Raw genomic sequence first — 24662 nt, 5'->3', positions numbered from 1 at the left:
GAGGTTTAATTGAAGGTGCCTAATGTACCTAACTGTAGATTCATTAACAGTGTATTCCCTGACCAACATGGTAGCACTATTTTAAAGCGCTGTATTTAAACCTATTTAACATTGTCACTTTTTTAGCAAGACTCACGTTTTTCTAGGATATTTATTGCTTAGTTCCGATTTACGCATTCAGACACTGTACTGTAAACACAAATAGATTCATAACAGCGATGGACACCCAGGTGTAAACACTCCAGTAAGCAACATGGCTGGTAAAGTATGTAAAGTGTGCACCTTCTTTACATTTTTTAAAATATTCATTTAGGTGTTTTTTCTATTTTATATGTTTTCCACCTTTCTTATTCATTTTCTGTCTGAAAGCCATGGATAAATGTACATTGGTTCCACAATTGGCGAAATAGTGTACATAATGTTTTGTGCAGATACTCAAATTTACAAATGGCAGGACTTTACTGCAGCTCTCTTGTATTTTTAGTGTAATGAATTGATTCAGAATCAGTATCTGAGGTATATTATTTAGCTCAGCACTTTAGCCTGACTATCTAGCAGGGTTTTTTTTTAATTTGCTGCTTGTTTTCGTATCAGTGGCAAAGAGAAGCTTATTCAACCTTGAATGTGTTCTTGGCTGACATTCTGCTGAAGGACCAGCAGCTGAGCATTAGATTAATCTGAAGGTAACTGTTCCTCCTTGTTTAGTCTCCATCTGGGTTACAGTTCTTTTCAGTTTGTGCTACATCACTGGGGTGTCAGTCTATTTTTTCTCTGGATTTAATGGCATTGGTGATGCAGCCCAAAGAGGTATTCGGTGGTCACTAACTGACCGTTTTACCCGACAACCAATTAAAACTTTATTTTGATGGGCATGCTTAAATGAAACCATTACCCAAAAGCACTATTCTAATTTGGTATTAACTAGTGTTAAAGTGAAAAGTTTTTCTCTCTTATGACAAGTGGTCTGAGGATTTGGGTGTATGAGGCTCCACGACACTCCATTTACTCCCTACTTTTGGTTGATTGGTCCCAGGCTACCACCAAGACAGTGTAGCTAATTTCCTTCCATCTAGCATTCGATTTCTAAGTTTGATCCAGAGATGACTTTGTTCAGGAAATGCCTGGAGCCCACTGCTGTTCTCCACGCTGGTTCCAACAGCACTTCACTTGAGCTAGAGTACTCAGTAATGTTGGCAACCAAATATGGGGAGGCAATGGCCCAGTGGTTTTATTGCTACTATTAATCCAGAAACTCAGCTAATGTTCTGGGGATTCAGATTCGAATCCCACCACAGCAGGTCATGGAATTTGAATTCAAAAAAAATTTCTGGAATTAAGGATCTACTGATGATTGTCGGAAAAACCCAACTGATTCACTAATATCCTTTAGGGAAGGAAGTCTGCTGACCTTACCTGGCCTACATGTGACTCCAGATCCATACCAATATGGAATTTGAATTCAAAAAAAAATTTCTGGAATTAAGGATCTACTGATGATTGTCAGAAAAACCCAACTGATTCACTAATATCCTTTAGGGAAGGAAGTCTGCTGACCTTACCTGGCCTACATGTGACTCCAGATCCATACCAATATGGTTAACTCTCAACTGACCTCCAAGAGCAACTAGGGATGGGCCAATGCTTGCCAACCAGTGACACCCATGTCCCACAAACAAATAAAAAAAATCACAATGTGACAAAAAGTCACAAAAAATCATGTTTAGTAAAACTTTTGGGTGTTCCAATGAACACTATTCTGCTTGTTCACATAGTTACATATTTATCAGCTACCAGAACTAGTTTGTTTAGTATTATTATGTGGAGATGCCAGCGTTGGACTGGGGTAAACACAGTAAGAAGTTGTTTAGTATTACACAGTTGCTTAGTCCATAGAGATAGGTCATATGCTCTGTCTGGTTTATGCTGGTGTTTATGCTCCGCACGAGCTTCTTTCCATTCTACTTCATCATACCTTATCAGTGTATCCATCTCTTACTTTCTCCCTTATGTATCTATCCAGCTTCTTCTTAAATGCATCTATAGTAATCACATCAACTAGTGTCATGGTGGGCTCCACATTATAAATATTCTCTGGTTAAAGAAATCTCTTCTGAATTCCTGGTCTGTAGAAGGTCATATGGATTAGAAATATTAACTTTGTTTTTCTCTTCTCAGATGCTGCCACACCTGCTGAGTTTATCCAGCATTTTCTGTTTTTATTTCCTGAATTCCTTTATTAGTGACTGTCTTACGTTTATGGTTCTTAGTGTTGGGAGGATGTTAGTTGCAGAAAAAATTCTTTGTAGTCTCCCATAGGTTAACTGTAAATATTTATTAACAGGTTTAACTATTTACACATGTACAGTAAAGAGTACAATAGGAACCTCTCCATGCTTAGGCGTTTCCTGTCTCTGCTCAACAACGTACTAACCTCTCGGTCTGGGTCATGTGCCTTATTTTATCACTGTGTGGGCAGTACTGTACTCAGGCCTACATTAACCCTGTATGTGTCAGACCCTTAGTTCCCAATTCCCAATAAACGAAAATCATATTGGGACACATTATGTGTGCTGAGAGTGGGAGGATATATTGAGAAGAAGGTGAGGTTAAGGGATATGGTTAATCGTTATGTGTGTGGGACTGAGGAATATGTTGACAGAGAGGCATTAGTCACCAAAAACAGCAGAGATAAAAGGAAATTAAAAAGTAAACAGCGTGAGCAAAAATAAAACAAGAAATAACATTGCAGGACAGTAGGTGATTGATTGGTAAGTTTTATTTTACTCCTTATGCTAGGGAATTGGATTCAACTAACAGCTTAGAAAAAATAGCTTATATTTTTAAAATAAATTTGAATTAGATAAATTAATCAGTTAATAAAACTAAAAACACTGAGTTAATGAAAACTCTATATATATGTAAAAAACAAGGCATGAGAGGGCAGGTTGTCTGCTGTGAGTGTGGTATGCAAGAGTTTGTGGAGAGCGTGCAGTTGCAATCATATCAATCAGTGAATGTCTTCAATCTATGCAACTTCTGCTTGGAGTTGTTGAGCTGGAGTCTGAGCTACAGACATTGCAGGGCATCAAGGAGGGGGTCAGTGACACCCCATGGGTTAAGTAGTGATCCAAGTCTGGTTGGTGGGTCAGGGGTAGGGATGGTATGTCAGACAGGTATGGGGATCCACCAGGCAGAAGCCCCAGTCCTTGACTTCTACAACAGCAGCACTACCTGTGTGGAAATTACTGGAGGTAGCAGGAGAGAACCAATAAGGTGGTTAAATAGGCATACAAAATACTTTACCGGCCAAGGCATAGAAGAACGTAAGCAGGGAGGTTATGCTGGAACTGAATGTTCGAGCAGAGGTAAACACAGTACATCACAACATACAATATGTGTAACTCCATGTATTTACCCTGCTAATCTATATATCTTGGGATACTAAGGGGAAATTTTGCACATCTTTGGACTGTGGGAGGAACCAGAGCGCTCAGAAGAAACCCGCACAGACACAGGCAGAAAATATAGACTTCGCACAGACAGTCACTCAAGACCGGAATTGAACCAGGATTCCTGGAGCTGTGAAGCAGTAGTGCTAACCAATGTGCCATCATGCCGCCAGGATAAATACAGAGGAGATTTATTGAGATGTTGCCAAAAATGGAAATGTGAGCTTTGAAGAAAGATTGAGTAGGTGGAAGTTGTTTTCTTTGCTGAGGGGAGATTTAATTGAAGGGCCCAAAATGAATAGGATGGACCTAGTTCCTTTAGTACAGAGCTCAGATTTAAAGTAATTGGCTTAAGGATCAAAGGGAAGTTGAAGATGATTTTTCCACCCAAATGAAAGATTGTAAGGGTAGATGGAATGTGAAGTTGAGGCCACATTCAAATCAGCCAGGATCTTATTGGATGATGGAGCATGCTAAAGGGGCTGAATGGCTTGTTCCTAATTTGTATGTTTGTATGTGTATTCATAGGGACATGGTGGTGTGGAACTCAATGTCTTATAGGGTGGTAGCGGCAGAAACCATCACTACATTTTAAACAATACTTGGATATTCACTTGAAGTGCCATAATCTATAGAGCTGTGGACAAAAAGCTGGAAAGTATGATTAGGATAGATAGTCTTTTACAGATATAATAGGCTGAATGAGCACCTTCTGTGCTGTAAATTTTCAAAATTTCAATTTAAAAAACCATCTAAAAATGATTGTTCCTGAATGTTGCAGTACAAGAGCTTTGATGAGAACAGTGAAAATACAAGGTCAATGAGATGAACGCTAGCCCCACATTTACAGCAGAGTTCTATTTATAGAGAAACATATTAAACAGGAAAAATGAATAAGCTTTCCACCTCTGGAGTTTTTGCTCAGAAGAGCAATAGGGAGATGTGCAAATGTTGATTGACCACATAGCCTCTTGCAGCAGCTAGCGATCACAGTGTCCTGATTAAAGCCATCAATTGATTAATGTATTGACTCATTTCAGAGGAAGTCTTCCCCAGCTAATTCTTTAAAGATAAATTATTTTAATTTTTTTAAGAAGCTGCAGAGTTTTACTGATTATGTTAGTGAACTCATACTTAATGTTTTCACCTTAGTGAAGTTTCCATTACAATAAAATGCTATTTCCCCATGGTCTTTGGTATATTAATACATTATCCAGGACACATCACACCCAATCTCCTGTGATGCATTAATGTAGTATGACTATTAATATCAAATTCTCTCACCAGCATAGTAATGGAAAATACAATTGACAGTGCTATCAAATGGGACTCACTCAAGAAACTGTTCACCATTGCTCAACTTGGGTTCTGCTAGGGCCACTCAGCTCCTGACTTCATTACAGCCTTGCTTCAAACATGGACAGAAGAGTTGAATTCCAGAGGTGAGGTGTGAGTGACTGCCCTTGACATTTGAGGGTGGCATCAAAGCAGCCCTAGTAAATCTGAAATCAATGGGAATCGGGGACAAAACACTCCGTTCGTTGGGAATCATACTCAGTACAAAGGAAGATGGTTGTGGTTTCTGGAAGCTGATCATTTCAATCCCAGTACATCACAGCAGGAGTTCCTCAGGGTAGTGTCCTAGGCTCATCCATGTTCAGTTACTTCATCAGTCCATGCCCACATTCATCAAGATCTGGACCACTTAAATGGTAAGTGGCAAGTAACATTTGCATCACAAAAATATGAGGTGATGACCATCTCCCCTTGATATTCAACGCATTACCCTTGCTGAAACCCATAATATCAATATCCTGGGGCTCACCGTTGATTAGAAACTTTTTTGGGCCAGATATGTAAATACTATGGGTCAAATTTAACGAAAAATTTCCTAGTGCTGAATGAGCAAAAAAAAGGAGAGTTTCAGACTCATTTTTTCGGTGAGTTTGAAAATGCAAACTTATGGCAGTTGATGCAAAGAAGTGTCAAGTTGCGATTCGTTCCAGCAAGGGAAGCAGGCCACTGAACTGTAGGAGTGCCATTGTGCAGGTGCTCCAATCTCCCAGTATACTGAGAGATTGCCTGACACCCACCCGTCACTCTTCTGCATGGACATCAGGACATCCCCCTCTCTCCATGCAGACATCAAGACCACCCCCCCCCCCCCCCCCCCCCACCACCACCACCACCACCACATGCAGCCCTCCCCAATCTCCAATTGCTCCCCAGGTAGACTTGCGGCCATGGGCACTGCACAGCCATGTCCCCAACCACCCGGGGCTTCAATGGCCTCCAGTCCTCCTGGCGAGGCCATCACATCTGGTCCCTGTTGGTAGGGACCACACATTATTGTCACTGGGGAGAATCGGAGCTGATGAGGTACTTACAGTAAGTGAGCCTGAACAACAGCATCCAGGACTCAATACTGGCATTCAAATTATGTTATTAATATTTAGAATCACAACAGTACAGAAGGAGGCCATTCGGCCCATTGTGCCTGCACCAACAACAATCCAACCCAGACCCTATCCCTGTAACCCCACGTATTTACCCTGCTAATCCCCCTGACACTAAGGGACAATTTAGCATGGCCAATTAACCTAACCTGCTCATCTTTGGAGTGTGGAAGGAATCCGGAGCACCTGGAAGAAACCCAGGTAAACATGGCAAGAATGTGCAAACCCCACACAGACAGTGACCTGAGGCCAGAATTGAACCTGGTTGCCTGGCGCTGTGAGGCAGCAGTGCTAACCACTGTGCACCATGCCGCCTACTTAAATCAGTTTCTTGCCCAGAAAGGAATCAAAGTCGATTTCACCGGTATGATAGGGGAGGTGAAAAACTGGGCAAGAACCTGATTTTTCACCTCCCGCCTGATCTTATCACCTCACCTCGCCCAAATTTGGGTAGGATGCACTCGTAAGATCACACGCTATGGCTACAAGAGAAGGTCAAGGGCAGGGAGTTCTGTGGCAAGTAACTCACTTCCTGACTCCCCAGAGCCTGTCCACCATTTACAAGGCACAATTCAGGAATGTAATGGAATACTTTGCAGTTGCCTGGATGAATGCAGCCCCAACAACACTCAAGAAACTTAACCTTATCCAGGACAAAACAACCCACTGATTGGCACCTCATTCACTACCTTAAAAATCCATTTCCTCCATCACCACTGCACTTTGATAGCCGTGTGCACTATCTACAAGACAGACTGCAGCAATTTACCAAGGTTCCTTCAACGTACCTTCCAAATCCATAACCTCTAACACCTAGAAGTTCCAAGGGAAACAGACACAACAGAAATAGTAACATCTGCAAGACCCACCAAGCCAAAAACTATTTTGACCTGGAATGATATCACCATCCTTTCAGCCACTGGGTCAACATCCCTCTTTAGCAGCACTGTGGATATACCTACACCATATGGACTGCAGCAGTTCAAGAAGGAAGCTCTCCACCGCTTTTTATGGAATTTATTTAGGAATGTGAGTGCCAGCGTTTATTGCCCATCCCTAGTTACCCTTGAGAAGTTGGTGAATGGATGGTGACTGAGTCTTCCATCACAGTTAAATGCCATTTAAGAGTCAGCTACATTGCTAGAGTCACATGTAGGCCAATCAGATGAAAATAGCAGATTTCCTTCCCTAAAAGACATTAATGACAATCAACAATGGTTTCATGGTCATCATTAGACCTTTAATTCCAGATTTTTATTGAATTCAAATTTCCCCATCTGTCATAGTGAGATTCGAACCCAGGTCCCCAGAATATTACCCTGGGTTTCTGGATTACTAGTCCAGTGACAATGCTACTACGCCATCACCTCCCCATTGCCCTTAAAGGCAACTAGGGATATTGGCCCTGTGGCTCACACACACACATGTCATGAATGAATTAAAATATCCAGGGCCCATCATATTCCTATAACCTGAATTACATTTGATTAACTTGCAATCTGCTGTTCTAGTTTCATGATAAAATCACAATGCTAATTGTAAAGAATAACAGGTTGCACTGTGTCCATGGTGATTCTAGTTGCAGAATTGCCAAAAACAAGGGAGAATGCCAGCTACAACTGATGGTTAAGAGTCAGCCAGATGTCTACTCCATCAATCCCCTATAATGTTGGCCTTTATCAAGAAGGCGAATGGAATGTTGGCCTTTATAGCGAGGGGGATAGAGTATAAAAGCAGGGAGGTCTTGCTGCAACTGTACAGGGCACTAGTGAGGCCGCAGCTGGAGTACTGTGTGCAGTTTTGGTCCCCTTATTTGCAGAAGGATATATTGGCCTTGGAGGGAGTACAGAGAAGGTTCACCAGGCTGATACCGGAGGTGAGGGGGTTAGCCCATGAAGAGAGATTGAATAGACTGGGCCTGTACTGATTAGAGTTTAGAAGGCTGAGGGGGGGATCTAATAGAGACTAACAAGATAATGAAGGGGCTAGATTGGGTAGAGGTAGAGAGATTCTTCCCATTTAGAAAGGAAAACAGAACTAGAGGGCACAGCCTCAAACTTTGGCGGGGGGGAACAGTTTAGAACAGAGTTGAGGAGGAACTTCTTCACTCAAAGGGTGGTGAATCTCTGGAATTCTCTGCCCGTTGAAGTGGTGGAGGCTACCTCATTGAATATATTTAAGTCATGGGTAGATAGATTTCTGATAGACAAGAGAATTAAGGGTTGTGGGGAGAAAGCAGGAAAGTGGAACTGATCCACTTCAGATTAGCCATGATCTTATTGAATGGCGGGGTAGGCTCGAAGGGCTAGATGGCCTACTCCTGCTCCTATTTCTTATGTTCTTATGTTCTTATCAATTTAAACTTCTCCATCATGTTACCCCCTCAGCCTGTACTTTGCTAGCTGTTTAGCATTTTCTGATGGTTAAAGCTTCTCGGTTCATTTTTGAATTTGATTTGATTCATTATTGTCACATGTATTAATATACAGTGAAAACTATTGTTTCTTGCATGCTATACAGACAAAGCATACCGTTCATAGACAAGGAGAGAGTGCAGAATGCAGTTTTACAGTCACAGCTAGAGTATAGAGAAAGGTCAACTTAGTGCAAGGTAAGTCCATCAGGTATCGTTTTAGTCAATCCTTTTTGCACTTCCACCAATGGCTCAATATCCTGCTATAAAATGGAGACTTATTCACACTATCATAGAATCCCTACAGTGCAGAAAGAGGCCATTTGGCCCATCGAATCTGCACCAACCACAATCCCACCCAGGCCCTACCCCATATCCCTATATATTTACCCACTAATCCCTCTATCTCAGGACAATAAGGGGCAATCTTAGCATGGCCAATCAACCTAACCCGCATATCTTTGGACAGTGGGAGGAAACCGGAACACCAGGAGGAAACCCAAGCAGAGATGAGCAGAATGTGCAAACTCTACAGAGACAGTGACCCAAGCTATGAATCAAACCCAGGTTCCTGGAGCTGTGAAGCAGCAGTGCTAACCACTGTGCTACCGTGCCAAAGGCAGCAGTGCGATCTGACCAAGGTTCATTGCCAGTTTTTGTAGTTGATCCAATCCATATTATCTGGAGCACAGAGATGGATTAGAACAAAGACACAGCGCTGGAATGTGGGGTCCCAGCAACAGGAGGATCCCATACTGAGAGATGGCTGTGGGAGCACCAATCCAAGGCTGGTGGCTTGGATTTGCATGGTTTTCAGAGAGCAGCAGGATGACTCAAACAGAAAGTGAGAGGGCTGGGTGGCAACCGGACTGGCAAGGGCGAAAACAGTAGGCCAGATAGCCAGCAGCAACCATCAGCATACCTGTGCGCTTTGAACACTAAGGGGAGAAGCTGTAAGGATAGCTTAACCCTCAGGTCAGAGCTGAGGAGGGCTGGGCAACTGAGAACGAAGCCCTCACTAGTGGATGGGCTGCTACATCACCATGGGGTGGGGTGTGCTACCATGGGGGTAAAAGTGCAAATCCATCTCTGCTGGAGCATGTTATATTGTGAAATATGTGAATGAACAATGAACAATTATCCAGTGAAAGCTCACATTCATTAATGTCCATAGCGTTTTTTGCTGTGTGAACCTTTCCATTTTTTCACAGTTCCTGTTTACTCCAGTAGTGTCTTCCAATATTGAAGAAATAAAGTAAGACTTATACAGCATCTTTCATGACATCCCAAAGCACTTTGCAACCAATGAAATACTTCTGAAGTGTCACTGTTGTACTGTAGACACCATGGCAGTCACATTGTGCCCAGCAAAGTGTCCACATGCAGCAATGAGAGTGCAATAATGACCAGATGGCTTAAGCACTGGTCAAGGAGAAATATTTGCCAGGACATGTAAGAGAATTTGTACTCATGTATGAGAACTTGTATTGAACGTTGTAATTAAGATGGGTATGCTAAAGGAGGTTCAAAATGTGAGATGTGCTGAGAGCAGCATGATTAACCAACTCAATGTAGGCTACCTGATACAATTAGTATATAATATAATTAGTGTAGTAGTCAGACCAGCATGATCAGTCAGGTCAATGTATGTTACTTAACGTAATTAGCTATACAATGATTGTTGTTCAGTCACTCCACTTAACGTGATTATGTTGTGATGTGTATAAAAAGACTGTAAAGCAGATGGTTCATTGGAATGTTCCGGACATCCCGGCTTTATTCTCTTGTGCTGGAAAATAAAGTCTACTGCTTGGAGGATTACAACTCAGACTCTCTGTTTCAATCGGGTTAAATAAGTTGTCGTCTTGGGGAACCACAACAGACAACAGACACAATGCCCCTGCTCTCCTTTGAATGGGATCATAGGATCTTTTACATCTGACTGTAACGGCAGTTCCAACAGTGCTGAACTCCCCTAGTACAGATCTGGAATCTCAGGTCTTCTGATTTGGGAATGGGGAAAAGGTGAATTCACTACCAAGGAGTGACTGGTGACTGGTGAAGCAGCATTTATGGGGAAGCTGAATAAGCCCAAGAGAAAAAGAAACCAGGGGATATGTTTGTTGGGTTAGATGAAATAGGGTGGGAGGAGGGTGGTGTGGACTTGCCTGGGTTTGCAAAACCTCACTCACTATGCTGTCTGGAGATAATACATATCTCTTTAACCTGTGATCAGTGCTCCTTCCACTCACATTGTCGGCCATTTTAAGACTTGAACAGCAGGTTAGGTGTAAAGATTCGCATTCTAATCAGTAATCTCTAAACTGTCTGTGCTTTATATGCTCTGTCTGAGGCCAGAACTCTCCATTCACCTGACGAAGAGGGAAACCTCGAAAGCTTGTGCGTTTACTATCAAATAAATCGGTTGGACTAAAACCTGGTGTTGTCAGACTTTTTACTGTGGAAAATAAACACAGGCATAGGCCAATTGTGTCAAATAGTCAGCTTCAATGCACACAGAATAAAAGGAAATTGGAGATGAATGTGCTAGAGAGGTTTAACTACCTTCTGTAAAATTGTTCTTTAGGCTTCTAATTCATTGTTTAGACTTGATATTGCAATAATAATGATTTTTGAGGTGATTACTTATCAGTAGTTATTTGTTAGGCCAAATACTGAATGAAACAAAACTAGCGAAGCCAGTAAATTTGGAGATTCCCCCAAACTTTTTGCACCTGATATAATAAAGGTTGCGATAAGCAAATAAGTAGAGCAGTTATTCAAACACAGCCCAAATTCCACAATTCCCAGGGCAGGCAGCACTAGAAGGTTTAGGCTCTTAGGCAGTCTGAGGGTAAAATGTAATGCCTCACCCTTCAAGGTGAGTTTGGTGTGAGGGGCATTTAATTAGGCAAGCAGTTAGTGGGTGGGAACCCTGCTGCCCTCCTGTTACTGCTCCGATTAAATCGGTGACGGGAAGGCAATTGAAAAGCTTTTCTGCCTTCAGCCAAGTGAGGCCCTTAAGTAGGCAATTATTATCCACTTAAAGGTCTCACCTCACTGTCGCTGCTACTCAACCAGTGACAGGCAAGGGACATTGAGGTGGCATGGCGGCAACAATACTTAGCACTGCTCCCTCAGGGTTCATTTCCAGCCTCGAGTCACTGTCTCTGTGGTGTTCTCACAGTCTCTCCATGTCTGTTTGGGTTTCCTCTGGGTGCTCTGGTTTCCCCCCACAGTCCAAAGATGTGCAGGTTAGGTTGATTGGCCATGCTAAATTGACTGTTGTGTCAGGAGATTAGCAGGGCAAATCCATGGGGTTATAGGAATAGAACCTGGGTGGGATTGTAGTCGGTGCAGACTCAATGGGCTGAGTGGCCTGCTTCTGCAGGATTCTATGTTTCTAAGACTCACCATGCAGAAACGCTATAAAGCAAACCCTCTTGGGGATGCTTGAGGGCTCTGATAAAGGGTCCCTCTTTTGAAGTTACTCTGTGCTTGATTGAAAGACCTGCATCAGGAAGGGAACCTGCTGGAAGAATCCTTGCTGTGGATCTTACTACTGTCCTCTCCCACAACTCCCACTCTGCAATTCCCTCTTTCACTATCACTCACCTGAGCTTAGGTCCACCAGCAATCCTAAGCCTCAGATAGGTGTAATACAGGCAGCAGTCACTGCCTTCCAGAAAGCACTACTGAGCAATGGAGAGTTGCCTGATTTATCAGTAGATCTAGATAAGCAGGACATTTGCCCCCAGGCTCCTCAATCCCAGAGATGGCCCACTGCTAGCCAATTAAGTACCTGATTGGCACTTAATTTATTGGGTCTAACCAAAAAAAAGGCAATGCAAGACTCTCATTGGCTCTGTAGCTGGTGGGTGAGAGCCCCATCAGTTCCATTAAATACTACCCTAAGTGTCCAATGAATCAGGTAAGTGACCAATGGATGAAAATGTCAAGATCTGGCTTCAGTCTTAATGGCCCACTGTATTTAGTTGACCTCATAATTTAGGCTGGTGTTCCAGTGCAGCGCTGAGTGTATTTTGGATGAGACGAGATATTAGCTCATCAGCTTTCTCTGTTGGATGTGTAAGATTCCCTGGCACAATTCAAAGAGCAGGGAGTGCTCACAAGTGCCCTGGCCAATATTTATCTGTAAACCAATATCACTAAAGCAGCTGATCAGATGAATGAAGACATTGCTGTTTGTGGCTGCTTGCTATGCATTCATTGGCTGCTCTGTTTACTACATGACAACAGTGATTACATTTCAAAAGAAAAAATACAACTTTGAAACATCAGGAGTTTTCATGTAACCTGTTAATGCCATAATGAAAAAAGAAATAGTATCCAAAACCTGAAAGTGATTATATGGTTATTATCATATTGCAGTTTGTAGGATCTTGTTGTGTATTAATTGGCTGTTATATATCTTACATTACAAGAGTGGCCACAAATTCAGAAATAATTCATTAGCTACAAAGTGCTTCGAGACATCCTTAATCATCGAATCCCTACAGTGCAGAAGGAGGCAATTCAACCCATTGCGTCTACACTGACTCACCATCAGAGCATCTTACCCAATCACACCCCCGCTTGCTCTCCATAACCCCACGCATTTACCCTGCTAATCCCCCTAACCTACATATCGTTGGACACTAAGGAGCAATTTAGCACGGCAAGTCCACCTAACCTGAACATCTTTGGAGAGTGGGAGCACCCAGAAGAAACCCACACAGACATGGGAAGAACATGCAAACTCCACAAACAATCATCCAAATCTGGAATCAAACCCAGGTCCCTGGCACTGTGAGGTATGCAGAGGTTGTGAAAGGTGCTAATTAAATGCTCCCTTTTGCATCACATATGCAGACACTGTCCACCCCAGCTAGGGAAACATAATCTGAGAGAAGCAGCCAAACAGATGAAAACAGAGGTCAGTTAGTTAGTCTCACACAGATGACAAGGCCTGCATAAAGTACAACATTTAATATTGCACAGTACCCAGGGGAATTGGTATTTTGGGTCAGTGTTGTATTTTTAGCTGCAACTAATAACTGAAAAAGTGGTGCATTTTGTAGGGCATGTCACATGAGGCTCCTTGCTGGAGACATTTCAAGGTTGAGTCTTGAAAAATGACAGAAAAACAGAGTCTCCATTACTGGCAGCCTAAAGTGATTGTGGTATTGATGCCAATGTGGTATTGATAGTTTATGCCTTGATTTTAAAGTACGGGCTAATATACCGTCTACTGACAATGCCAGCCAGGGTCCGCTGCAGGATATGTGCTGTCACAAATAGAGCACCAACACCAAATGCAACTGAAGCTGCTTTGTTACCCCCCTACATCCAATTGAACTCCTGGCTTTAAGCAAGGGGAAGTAACATGGCAACAACTTGCTTTGTGAAATGCCTATTTCCAGTCTTAAGATGGTAATGGTAAGAGCTGGCTCTGCATAAGACAGTAATTGATATCACTGCTTTCAAACATTTGTTACTGCAAGGAATCATCAAGACCAGAGTGACCTACTGGTCAACAGTTGATTGCCTATGACAGATTGGAGAGGAATTTCTCAGCTTCCAAACCCTTCCACATCCCATACACAACCATCAAATTGCCCTGCATTTTTACCTGTACTTTTGCTCTGAAGGAGATCACCTGGTTTTGGCTGGGCTGGCGAGTGTGCATACATAGGGTATCATTGTGTGTGGCACACTGGACAGAACTGAACAACTTTCACTCTTCCTATGTCTCTAAGTATCCAATTCTCTTTTGAAAATTACTGTTGAGTCTGCATTCCAGATCCGAAAAACTCACTACCAGTGCAGTTTCTCCTTATTTACTCTATCAAACCCTATTTAATTTCCTCCTAACATTCGTTGTTCTGAAGAAAAACAATTCCAGCTTCTTCCAATCCTCATTCCCTCATTCCTCATACTAAATCTCTGCACCTCTCCAAAGTATTTACATCCTTCCTAAAGTGTGGTCTCCAAAATTGAACACAAACTTTCCAGCTGAAACCATAGCAGTATTTTAAAAAAGGCTTAGGTTAATGTCCTTGGTCTTGTGCTTTGCCTCTATTATTTAAGCCAAAAACACCATACGCCTTTTTAACCGGCTTCTCAATTTGTCCTGCCACCTTGTAGATCAGGCTTTGCATCAACAGCCTGTTCCCAGACTTTACAGGAGTTCTTTTTGTCAGCAGGTATCAGGGACTGATTTGACTTATTCATTGATTCTGACAGGGCAATGCCTGATGATTCACTGTAGACTGAGGACCAACCACTCAACAGATCCCAGAGAGCACTCCTTGAAGGCTGCAGTGAGATTGAATGTTGCCAACCTGCGCTGTAACAAAATCTGGAATAATGGGTCACAAGAGGAGATTTAGCTGGTGTGATTACTGGGCAGTTTCTTCATGAGCGGTCAATCGTAAATTCCACGTTTCCCCCAAAGGAGCAAGTTGAGAATCTACCTCAGGAAGCTTTGAATTAAATAAGAAACTTAATGGTCTGTTGTAGAGGCTGTCACAGCTCACACACCTCTGCCCCACCCCAATTTATAGAAAAGCCAAAAAAGAATAAAATCAGACAGACCAAAACCAATATTGACCTAGGCCTCAGGAAGGACAATGGCACACCCAGTCCTGTCAACCCTGCAGGATCCTCCTTACCAACATAGAACATAGAACACTACAGCACAAACAGGGCCTTCAGCCCACAAGTTGCACTGATCATATTCCTACCTACTAGGCCTATCTATAACCCTCAATCGCATTAAATCCCATGTACTCATCCAGAAGTCTCTTAAAAGACTCAACGAGTTCGCCTCCACCACCACCGATGGCAGCCGATTCCACTCACCCACCACCCTCTGAGAGAAAAACTTACCCCTGACATCTCCTCTGTACCTATTCCCCAGCACCTTAAACCTGTGTCCTCTCGTAGCGACCATTTCAGCCCTGGGAAATAGCATCTCAGGGCTTGTGCTAAAATTGGGAGAATTTTCCACCGAGTTCTTAAGCAACAGCCTGATGTTGTTACATACTCAGAGGATCATACTTTACAGCAAAGGCTTCATGTTCCTCCATCATCATTCCTGGGTATGTCCTGTCCCTCCATCAGGGCAGACCCACCAGAGGCAATGGCACGTGGCATAAAATTGGGAGGGAGTTCCCCTGGGAGTCTTCAACATTTACTCCGGAGCCCATTAAGTCACATAGCATCAGATCAGGTACAGGCGAGGAAACCTCCTGCTGATTATCACCTACTACCCTCAGCTGATGGATCAGTTAACCTCCATGTCGAACACATGTCGAATGCAGACCAATAATGCAGTACTGAAGGAATTCCACCCTGTCAGAATTTCTGTCCTTTGGATGAGATGTTAAATTGAAGCCCCATCACATGTTGATGTAAAATATCGTACAACACTGTTTCAAAAGAAGACCTAAAGAGTTGCCCCTGGTGTCCTGGCTAATATTTATCCTTCAACCAACTACACCAAAACAGAGTATCTGCTCATTATCTCGTTGGTTTTGCAGGATCTTGCTATGCACAAGATAGATACCACATTTCCTACATTACATCAGCGACTACACTTTAGAAGAGCTTGATTGGTTGGAAAGTGCTTCAGGATGTCCTGAGTTGTGAACGATGCCGTACAATTACAAGTCCTTTCCCATGTGTAGGACAGATTGGCACAGGCTGCCTCTGTCCTGTCTCGATATTCCCTGTGAAATCACAAACAAGTTCTCTCGGAATCCATTTACAATTTTACTGGAAATAACTAACCTGGGAAACTCTTAGCCATCGATAATTGAGCAGAGTAATTCTTGGCACCTGACCAATTTAATTTTTAGAAACAAAAATAATGCGTGAGATAATAAGAGTAAGCTACATTGAGCGAGACTGAGGCTGTAAAATCTCTGCATATACTGCGCAGGCTGTGCCTCATCCATGTCTTTATTAGTTCTAGAGTTGATGGCACATTTTAGTGCCCTTTCCCCTGGTGGTTTTGGTGATAGGGGGACATTTGATCAGGAGCAAGGATGATGGATGGGATCTCCATCGTCTACTGACCTTCACCCTAATTAAATCCGTGGTGGGACAGCCTCCCTCCAGTCACTAACTAAGGCCCTTCAGCAGACAATTAATGCACATTTAAGGCCTTATCATGTCATTGCTGATATTAACCCTGCAGCAGGCGGGTGGGAGCTCACCTCGCTGGCAAGCATGGCAAGAAAACCCATGCAGGGCTGTTCTCTGGCTCTCAGTAAAAGATGAGAGGGTTGCCTCGTTCATAGATACTCAGTGCCTGATTGAAAGACTCAACAATAGGAAGGGTGGGGAGAACCAGCTCTACTCCTAATGGCCGACAGCTTTCCCCCGCAATGTCCACCCCATGACCCCCACCCACTCCTGCCATCACTCTGGTGTGGTCTGGTATCTATCCAGTAATGATACTAGGCCTCAGGATGAGCTACAAGGAGCACCCACTGCCTACCTGGAGGCTCTGTCATTTCAGTAAAGCTTCTGGCCTCTGTTTGGCTGTCTGCTCTTGCCAGGCAGGACTATCACCCCAGTGTCCTTGAACCCTGAGAAGCCTGCCATAGTCCAGCTAAATGCCTTAGTGGCACTTTATATAAAGACCTTACCTGAAAGAGATGATGCAGGGCTTTTACCAGTTCTGCAGCCGGTGGGCTAGATACCTTTCACCTCCATTATGCTATCCGTTGTTTCTACTGTTTTCCTGGCTGGTAAATGTCAGCTTTTCCAAATCTCTGCCAACCCTACCCTAATTCACACCAAGTCCTGTTCACCCATTTGTTCTTGTCGCACTGTATTGGCTTTGAATTAAGTAACAGCTCGATTTTAAAAATTCTGATCCTGATTTTCAAATCTCTTCACGGGTTTTCAAACCTCTGCCATCTCCTCCAGCCCCACAATCCACTGAGAAATCTGTGTTCCTCTAATTCCGGTCTCATTCGACCATTGGTGTCCATGTTTTCGGTTGGCTTGACTCTCAGTTCTGAAATTCCTTTCTTAAACGACTCCACCTCTGTCCCCTTCTTTAAGCTACTTCTTAAAACCTACGACTTTGAACAAGCTATTGACCACTTGCTCTAATATCTCATTCGTGGCTCAGTGTTGAATTTTGTCTGATGGCTCCTGTGAAGCATCCTGAGACATTTTACTGCATTAAATTGGGTGGCACAGTAATTACTCCCTCACAGCGGCTTCAATCCCAGCCTTGGATGATCGTCTATGTGGAGGTTACACATTCTCCTGCATCTGCGTGGGTTTCCACTGAGTGCTCTGATTTCCTCCCACAGTCCAAAGATGTGCAGGTTAGGTGGATTGGCCATGCTAAATTGCCCCTTAGTGACCCAAGGTGTATAAGTTATGGAAATTAGCAGTGTAAATGCGTAGAGTTATAGGGATGGGGTGGCCCTGAAACAGGTGCTCTATCAGTGATTTGAAGCCAAATTGCCTTCTTCTGCACTGTAGGGATTCTATGATCCTAAAAGGTGCTTTATAAATTAACATTGTTGTGGTGCCTTATGCTAGCACTGATTGACACAATTACAAAGGAAATGTCATTGACTAATGGGGGCATCATAATAATGGCTATATAAGCTGTTTTGTTGATGTTGGTCGAAGGATAAATATTGGCCAAGACACCAGAGAGTATTCCTCTTATCTTTGAAATAACACGATGGGATCTTATACATCTACCTGAGAGAACAGATAGTGCCCCAGTTTAATGTCTCATCTAAATACTGACACTTCCAGCAGTATAGCACTCCCTTAGTACTGCAACCTAATGTGTGCTTAAGTGTCTGGTGTGGAAGTTGAACCACAATATTCTGACAGGCTGACTAAGATTCTAAAGTCACAGAGGACAAAGTTTTCCTTTATCCACGGAATACTGAGCTACGGTTACTGACCTTGGGATGAATGTTGAAGTATTTGTTGCTCTCAAAGTTTTTTCTTTCGTTTTCTGCATAATAGAGCAAAAAGCTGTCCTTGATAAGGAAGAATCTGGAAAAGAGGAAAGGATTCAATGTGCCAGATCTCTTGGAGACAATATCACATTGTACCAAACTAAACTAAACATTTCCCAATGACACTTAAACAATACCCAATTGTGTTCAATTGGATGATATTTTAACTGAAATTCTTCTACGTTTGATTGCATACAATTAAATATATGAGGTTTAAATTCACTGGAATCAGTAAGAAAACTCAACACAGAGTTCCAACACACCTCAGAAAATATATACTAGCTTGGAAGAAACTATTAGTGGCAGATTCACCAGAAACCAACCAAGGTCTGAGGTATTAAATTTCAAGGATAGGTTACATAGAGTGGACTTGCATTCCTATTAATGAAGAAGATTAAGAGTGATCTAATTCTGGCATTTAAGTATGAAAGTCCAGAGCAAGGGGACATAACCTTAAGATTAAAGCTAAGTGGTTCAGGAACAATGTCAGGAAACTCATCTTCACACAAAGAGTAGTGGGAATCTGGAACTATCCTTCAGAAAGCTGTCAAGGCTGGGGTCAACTGAAAATTTCAAATTGAGATTAACATCCTTGCCTAACAAAGATAAATCTGAGGTTATGGAATGAAATTGGGTTGATGGAGCTAAGATACAGATCAGACATGACGTAACTGAATGACCAGTAGGCTGGAGGAGTTGAATGGCCACCATTGTTTCTATGTTTCACCCAAAACAACTGTTCTCTTGGGCACCAATTCATTTAAAGGTCTATAAAATCCAGCAATAGCAATTGATTTGACCAGAAAGTTAAATGATTACTGATCTTTATGATGATCCAATACTGTATAAACTACCACTAAACTATGTTGCTAAGTGCTCCCTAGTACCTTAAACAGGTAATTATTCAGGTGCTGAGCCAATCCTGCCTATGTCACATTCTTTTCGTGTTGTATTTATTCAGCCTTAAACAAGCATTCTGGTAAATGTAACATTAAAGAGCTCATACCTCATCAGCCTTGCAACCCAGTAATCTTGACAACTAGCAATATTACAAACAGTTCTGATCTTGATTTCCGATGAAAAGTTATCAACCTAAAACTTTAATTCTGTTTTTCAATAAAGGAGTTACATTCCCTATTTTCCAATCTCATGACACCTTCCCCAATTCCAGGGAATTTTGGAGCACTAAAAATCAATGCATGAAATATCTCTCTAGCTGCATCTGGGATGAAGTGAAACAGGACCCAAGGATATATCAGCCTGCAGCCCCAACAATTTACCCAATACCACTTCCTTAGTGATTGTAATTTTCCTAAGTTCCTCTCTCCCTTCCAATTCCTGACTTATTGCTATTTCTGGGATCTTACTTGTTTCCTCTATAATGAAGACAGCTGCAAAATACCAGTTCAATTCATCTGCCATCTCCTTATAATTAATTCATCAGATTCACTTTCTATAGGACCAATATTCACTTTGTTAACTCTTTTCTTATTTAAGCATCTATAGAAACTTTTACCTTCACCACAGTCCAAAAAACGTACTGGTTAGGTGCGTCGGCCATGCTAAATTCTCCCTCAGTGTACCCAAACAGGCCCCAGAGTGTGGTGACTATGGGATTTTCACAGTAACTTCATTGCAGTGTTAACATAAGCCTACCTGTGACACTAATAAACAAACTTTAAATTTCTGTCTTTATATTTCTGGCCAACTTTCTCTTGTACCCTAATTTTCCCTCATTAATCTTTTTATCATTCAGGATGTTGAATGTGCGAGATTCAATGATGGTAATGCCATCATTGCAATGATGGTTAGATTTTTTTCTTGTTAGAGATGGTCATTGCCTGGCATTTGTGTGGTGCAAAAGTTGTGAACAGGACATACCTAGGCAGTTTTCCACATTGCCGGGTAAATGCCAGCATTGCAGTTGTACTGGAATAGCTTGGTAGGGATGCGGCCAGTTCTGGAGTAATTATTATTAATGCTGGGTGTGTTGCCAGGACAAATAGATTTTGCAGTATCAGTGCTTTCAGTCATTCCTTGATATCACGTGGTGTGAATCAAATTGATTGAAGACTGACATCTGTGATGCTGGGGAGCTCTGGAGGAGGCGCAGATGGATTATGCACTTGGCACTTTGGTCAAAGATAGTTGCAGGTGCTTCAACCTTGTCTTTTGCATTGACATGCTGTGCCCTGCCATCAAAGGATGTTACACCGCTCTCACTGCAGCCAGAATCACTATAAGCAGTGATATTTTTAAATTATATATTTATTGGTGTGGGAGTTGCCAGCAAGTCCAACATTTATTGCCTGTTCTCAATTACCCTTGACAAAGCAGTGATGGCTACAGTCCACGTTGTGTGAATACACCCACAGTGCTGTTAGGAAGGAGTTCAGGATATTGATCCAACAACTGAAGGGATGACAATATAGTTCCAAGTCAGGATGGTGAGTGGCTTGGTGGGTCCCTGAAGGTGATGTTTTTCTCATGCAACTGCTGCCCTTTTCCTTCTAGGTGGCAGAGACTGCATGTTGGAAGGTGCTGTCAAAGGAGACTTGCTGCAGTGCATTTTGTTGATATAACTGTTATCACTGCGTGTTGGTGGTGGCGGAAGTGAATATTTAAGGAGACGGATGGAATATTGATCAAGCGGGCTGCTTTGTTTTGGATGGTGTTGAACCTTTTGAGTGTTGTTTGAGCTGGCTTTAGTGCATCGGGTGGTCAGCTACTCACTGCAGTATTTCCAACTTCTGACCTGCTCTTATAACCACAGTATTTATGGGTTTGGTCAGTGGTAATCCTTAGAATATTGATTAGGATGGGGGTGGGGGAGGGGGCGGTGGGAATTCAGCAATGGTAATATCTTGGATGTCAAAGGGACATTTTTGTTCTTTCAGATGCCCGGTTGTAGTTAAATTTTTTGTGTACACTGCTTACAAATTAAAAACTGGTATTTCAAAAATTCAAATTGATCAGATATCAAATAATTATAAAAAACAACTGAATTAAAAAGGAAAATAAACCATCTACAAAAATCTGAAGCTAGTTCCATTCTCTCTTGTTGGAGATGACCATTGCCTGGCGCTTGTGTGTGTGATTGTTGTTTGCCACTTATCCCAATAGAATGCTACAAGATCATCCAGCTGTTTCCCCCCATAACATTTTTTTACCCCCCCTTATTAAACTAACAGGATGAGAGGAATTTCACAGCAATTCAATAACTCCTTTGTTTCTAAAGCTAAATGGTGGGATTTCAAAACTGTCTCAAAGTTAAAATTGACAATTCCCCCCAAATCATTTGTGCCTAACAAGGTTACCTCCAGCTTGTGTGTTAGTAACTAGAAACATCTCTATTTTTTATAAGGTGTAGTGGAAACGCATAAATTCTGGTTTGGCTATCATTATCTTTAAAAGGGCTTTGCGGGCGTTGGTCAGACTATCTGTTAAAATGAATAAGTGAATCAATACCTGCAGAATCAGCCCCTCCACATCCCCAGTGTCTGATTATTACAGGGTGCTCTTTTAGAAACTGCTTGGACACCGAGAGTGACTGAACTGATTCGAAAAAAAACATAGCAGCTCAATCTCACTAACTCGACCCAAAACCATTGCCCCCAAGATGAACTTCTTGGAAAATAATTTATTTTAAAGGCGGGAACCAGGAAAATATTCACCTGCCAGGGGAACTAACAGCCCGGATCGCATAGATTTATTGATCGGGTGAATGTTTAATTTTAAATCTGGCCAGCTTTCAGCCCCACTGAAAGGAGCAAAGCGCGGACAAACAACAGGAGAAACAACCGACACAAATAAACACAACAAAATCCAACGATAAAGCCAGACACACAACATGCTGGAAAGACTCAGTGGTCAGGAAGTGAGGAAAAAGCAGCAGAGTTGCAATAAAGATGAAGTTACCTTTTGGACCATTTAGCAGACTGCCTCCCAAAGGGTCTTTTCCACAGCACTCCGTGCAACTGTACCTTGGTGCTAATATCCAGCTTGTCTGCCTCGGTGTTCTCGCTGAAGTAGGATGGCAGGATTGCGGACGGTTTGGAACTGAACATAGCCAGACTGAGCTGCGATGTGGAAAATCAGTGCAGCTGCCCAGGAGGGGCTGAGCCTGTCAACATGAACCCAGAGGCTGGGCAGAGGGAGGTGCACAATCTGCTTGCAACTATTCAGCTGCAGGAAGCCTGTCAACCGTGTACCCAATCCACCTCCAACCCATCTCCCTCTCGACTGTCTCTTGCTCTCAATCCCTAGCGGTTTTTATTGAACTAGGTGAATACCACCGTCATAGGAACTGTTGGCGACCATTCAGCCCCTCTGGCCCTTCCAACATTTAATTAGAATATGGTTGATCAGGTCTTATTCTCCTTGCCTTGGCTCTGCACCCTTTAATACCCTCACCCAAATGAAACCTGGCAGTCTCATTTTTTAATTTTTCAATTGACCCCAACTCCCAGCCCATTTGGCAATTTTTGGGGGAGAGTTCCACATTCCCACGTCGCGCTTCCTGACATCACCCCTGTACAGACTAGTTTCTAATTTTGAGATTGCACTCCCTTGCCAGGCTCACCCACCAGAGTAAATAATTTCTCTTTATCTACGGTCTCAGATTATTTAATCATTTTAAACTCCTCAATTAGATCACCCTTAATCTTGCACACTCAAGAGAAGCCTAGTCTAGATGCTTTCCTCAAAATATAATTATGTTAGCCCAGGTATCATTGTGAAATCCCATTAATTTCTCAGTGATTGAAAGGCTCTTTTCTGTACTGTAGGTCTACACTATCTGAACACTGGTCACTCTCTGTACTGTGGGTTTATACTGTCCAGACACTGGTCACTCCCTGCACTGTGGGCCTACACTGTCAGAATACTAGACACTGGTCACTCTCTGTACTGTGGGTCTACACTGTCAGAACACTGGACACTGGTCACTCTCTGTACTGTGGGTCTACACTGTCAAAACACTGGGCACTGGTCATCCTTTGTATTATGGGTTTGCACTGTTGGGACACTGGTCACTCTGTACTGTGGGTCTACACTGTCAGAACACTGGATACTGATCATTCTCTGTACTGTGGGTCTACACTGTCAGAAAACTGGACGCTGGTCATTCTCTGTATTGTGGGTCTAGACTGTCAGAACACTGGACACTGGTCATTCTCTGTACTGTGGGTCTGCACTGTCTGGACACTGCTCATTTTGTACTGTGGGTTTGCACTGTCAGAACACTGGACACTGGTCACTCTCTGTACTGTGGGTCTACATTGTCTGGACACTGGTCACTCTATACTGTGGGTCTACACTGTCAGAACACTGGATGCTGATCATCCCCTGTATTGTGAGTCTACACTGTCAGAACACTGGACAGTGGTCACTGTCTGTACTGTGGGTCTACACTATCTGGACACTGGTCACTCTCTATACTGTGGGTTTGCACTGTCTGAAAACTGGACACTGGTCACTGTCTGTACTGTGGGTCTACACAGTCCAAACACTGGTCACTCTTCTCTGTAGTGTGGGTTTGCACTGTCTGGATACTGGTCACTCTTTGCACTGTGCGTCTGCACTGTCAGAACACTGGACACTCGTCACTCTCTGGGCTGTATTTCTACACTGTCTGGACACTGGACACTCTGTACTGTGGGTCTACACTGTTGGAACACTGGACACTGGTCATTCTCTGTCCTGTGAGTCTACACTGTCAGAACACTGGACACTGGTCATTCTCTGTACTGTGGGTCTACACTGGATACTGTGATCATTCTTCTTTTTCACTTTAAAAAGAAATAACTGAACAAAACAACCAGAAACAAAAATATGAAATGCCTGCGGCCTGAAATGTTAACTTTCTCTGCACAGATGCTGCCAGATCTGCTGAGTATTTCCAGAATGTTTTGTTTTTATTTGTTAAATAATTGCTTGTTTATGGGATTGCACTAATTTCAGTGTTTACTTTTAGATACATTCACATCACTTATTGAATTTGAAAAAAGCATTTCCAGGAACTCATCCTAATGTTTCAGATTTGAGAGTCACTTGGCTGCAGCCTGAGATTTCAAGAGGAGAAACGGTTGCACGGTTTTCATTTGTCTTCTCTTGGGTTCAGCAGGGTGAGGGGTGATCTAATCTGGGTATTTAAAGGGATTCAGTAGGGGGAACCCAGAACAATCTTAAACTGAAAGCTAGGTTGTTCAGGGACAATGTCAGGAAGCACTTCTTTGAAAAAAGGCAGTGGAAACTTGGAACTCTATTCCCTAAAAGGCTGTGGATGCTAGGTGTTATTTTGAGCTTTTGAGTCTGAGATTGATGGATTTTTATTGGA

At 42.6% G+C, this 24662-nt stretch overlaps 1 protein-coding gene across 2 annotated transcripts in view; it reads right to left on the bottom strand.

The window, feature by feature from the left end:
* The window catches only part of plekhd1 (pleckstrin homology domain containing, family D (with coiled-coil domains) member 1), an 83281-nt gene extending 60889 nt beyond the window's left edge, over positions 1-22392 (bottom strand). For both annotated transcript variants that reach the window (XM_080202012.1, XM_080202013.1), the window contains exons 1-2: positions 22244-22392; positions 18269-18362 (exon numbers count right to left, since the gene is read on the bottom strand). In XM_080202012.1, the coding sequence (XP_080058138.1) occupies positions 18269-18362; positions 22244-22392 (243 nt within the window). The remainder of the gene's footprint in view (positions 1-18268; positions 18363-22243) is intronic.
* Positions 22393-24662: the final 2270 nt, after the last annotated feature.

Source organism: Carcharhinus amblyrhynchos, chromosome 14 (genome assembly GCF_965287045.1).
Source record: "Carcharhinus amblyrhynchos chromosome 14, sCarAmb.v2.hapA, whole genome shotgun sequence".
Classification (NCBI taxonomy): Eukaryota; Metazoa; Chordata; class Chondrichthyes; order Carcharhiniformes; family Carcharhinidae; genus Carcharhinus; species Carcharhinus amblyrhynchos.
This window is presented reverse-complemented; position numbering and strand designations above follow the sequence as displayed.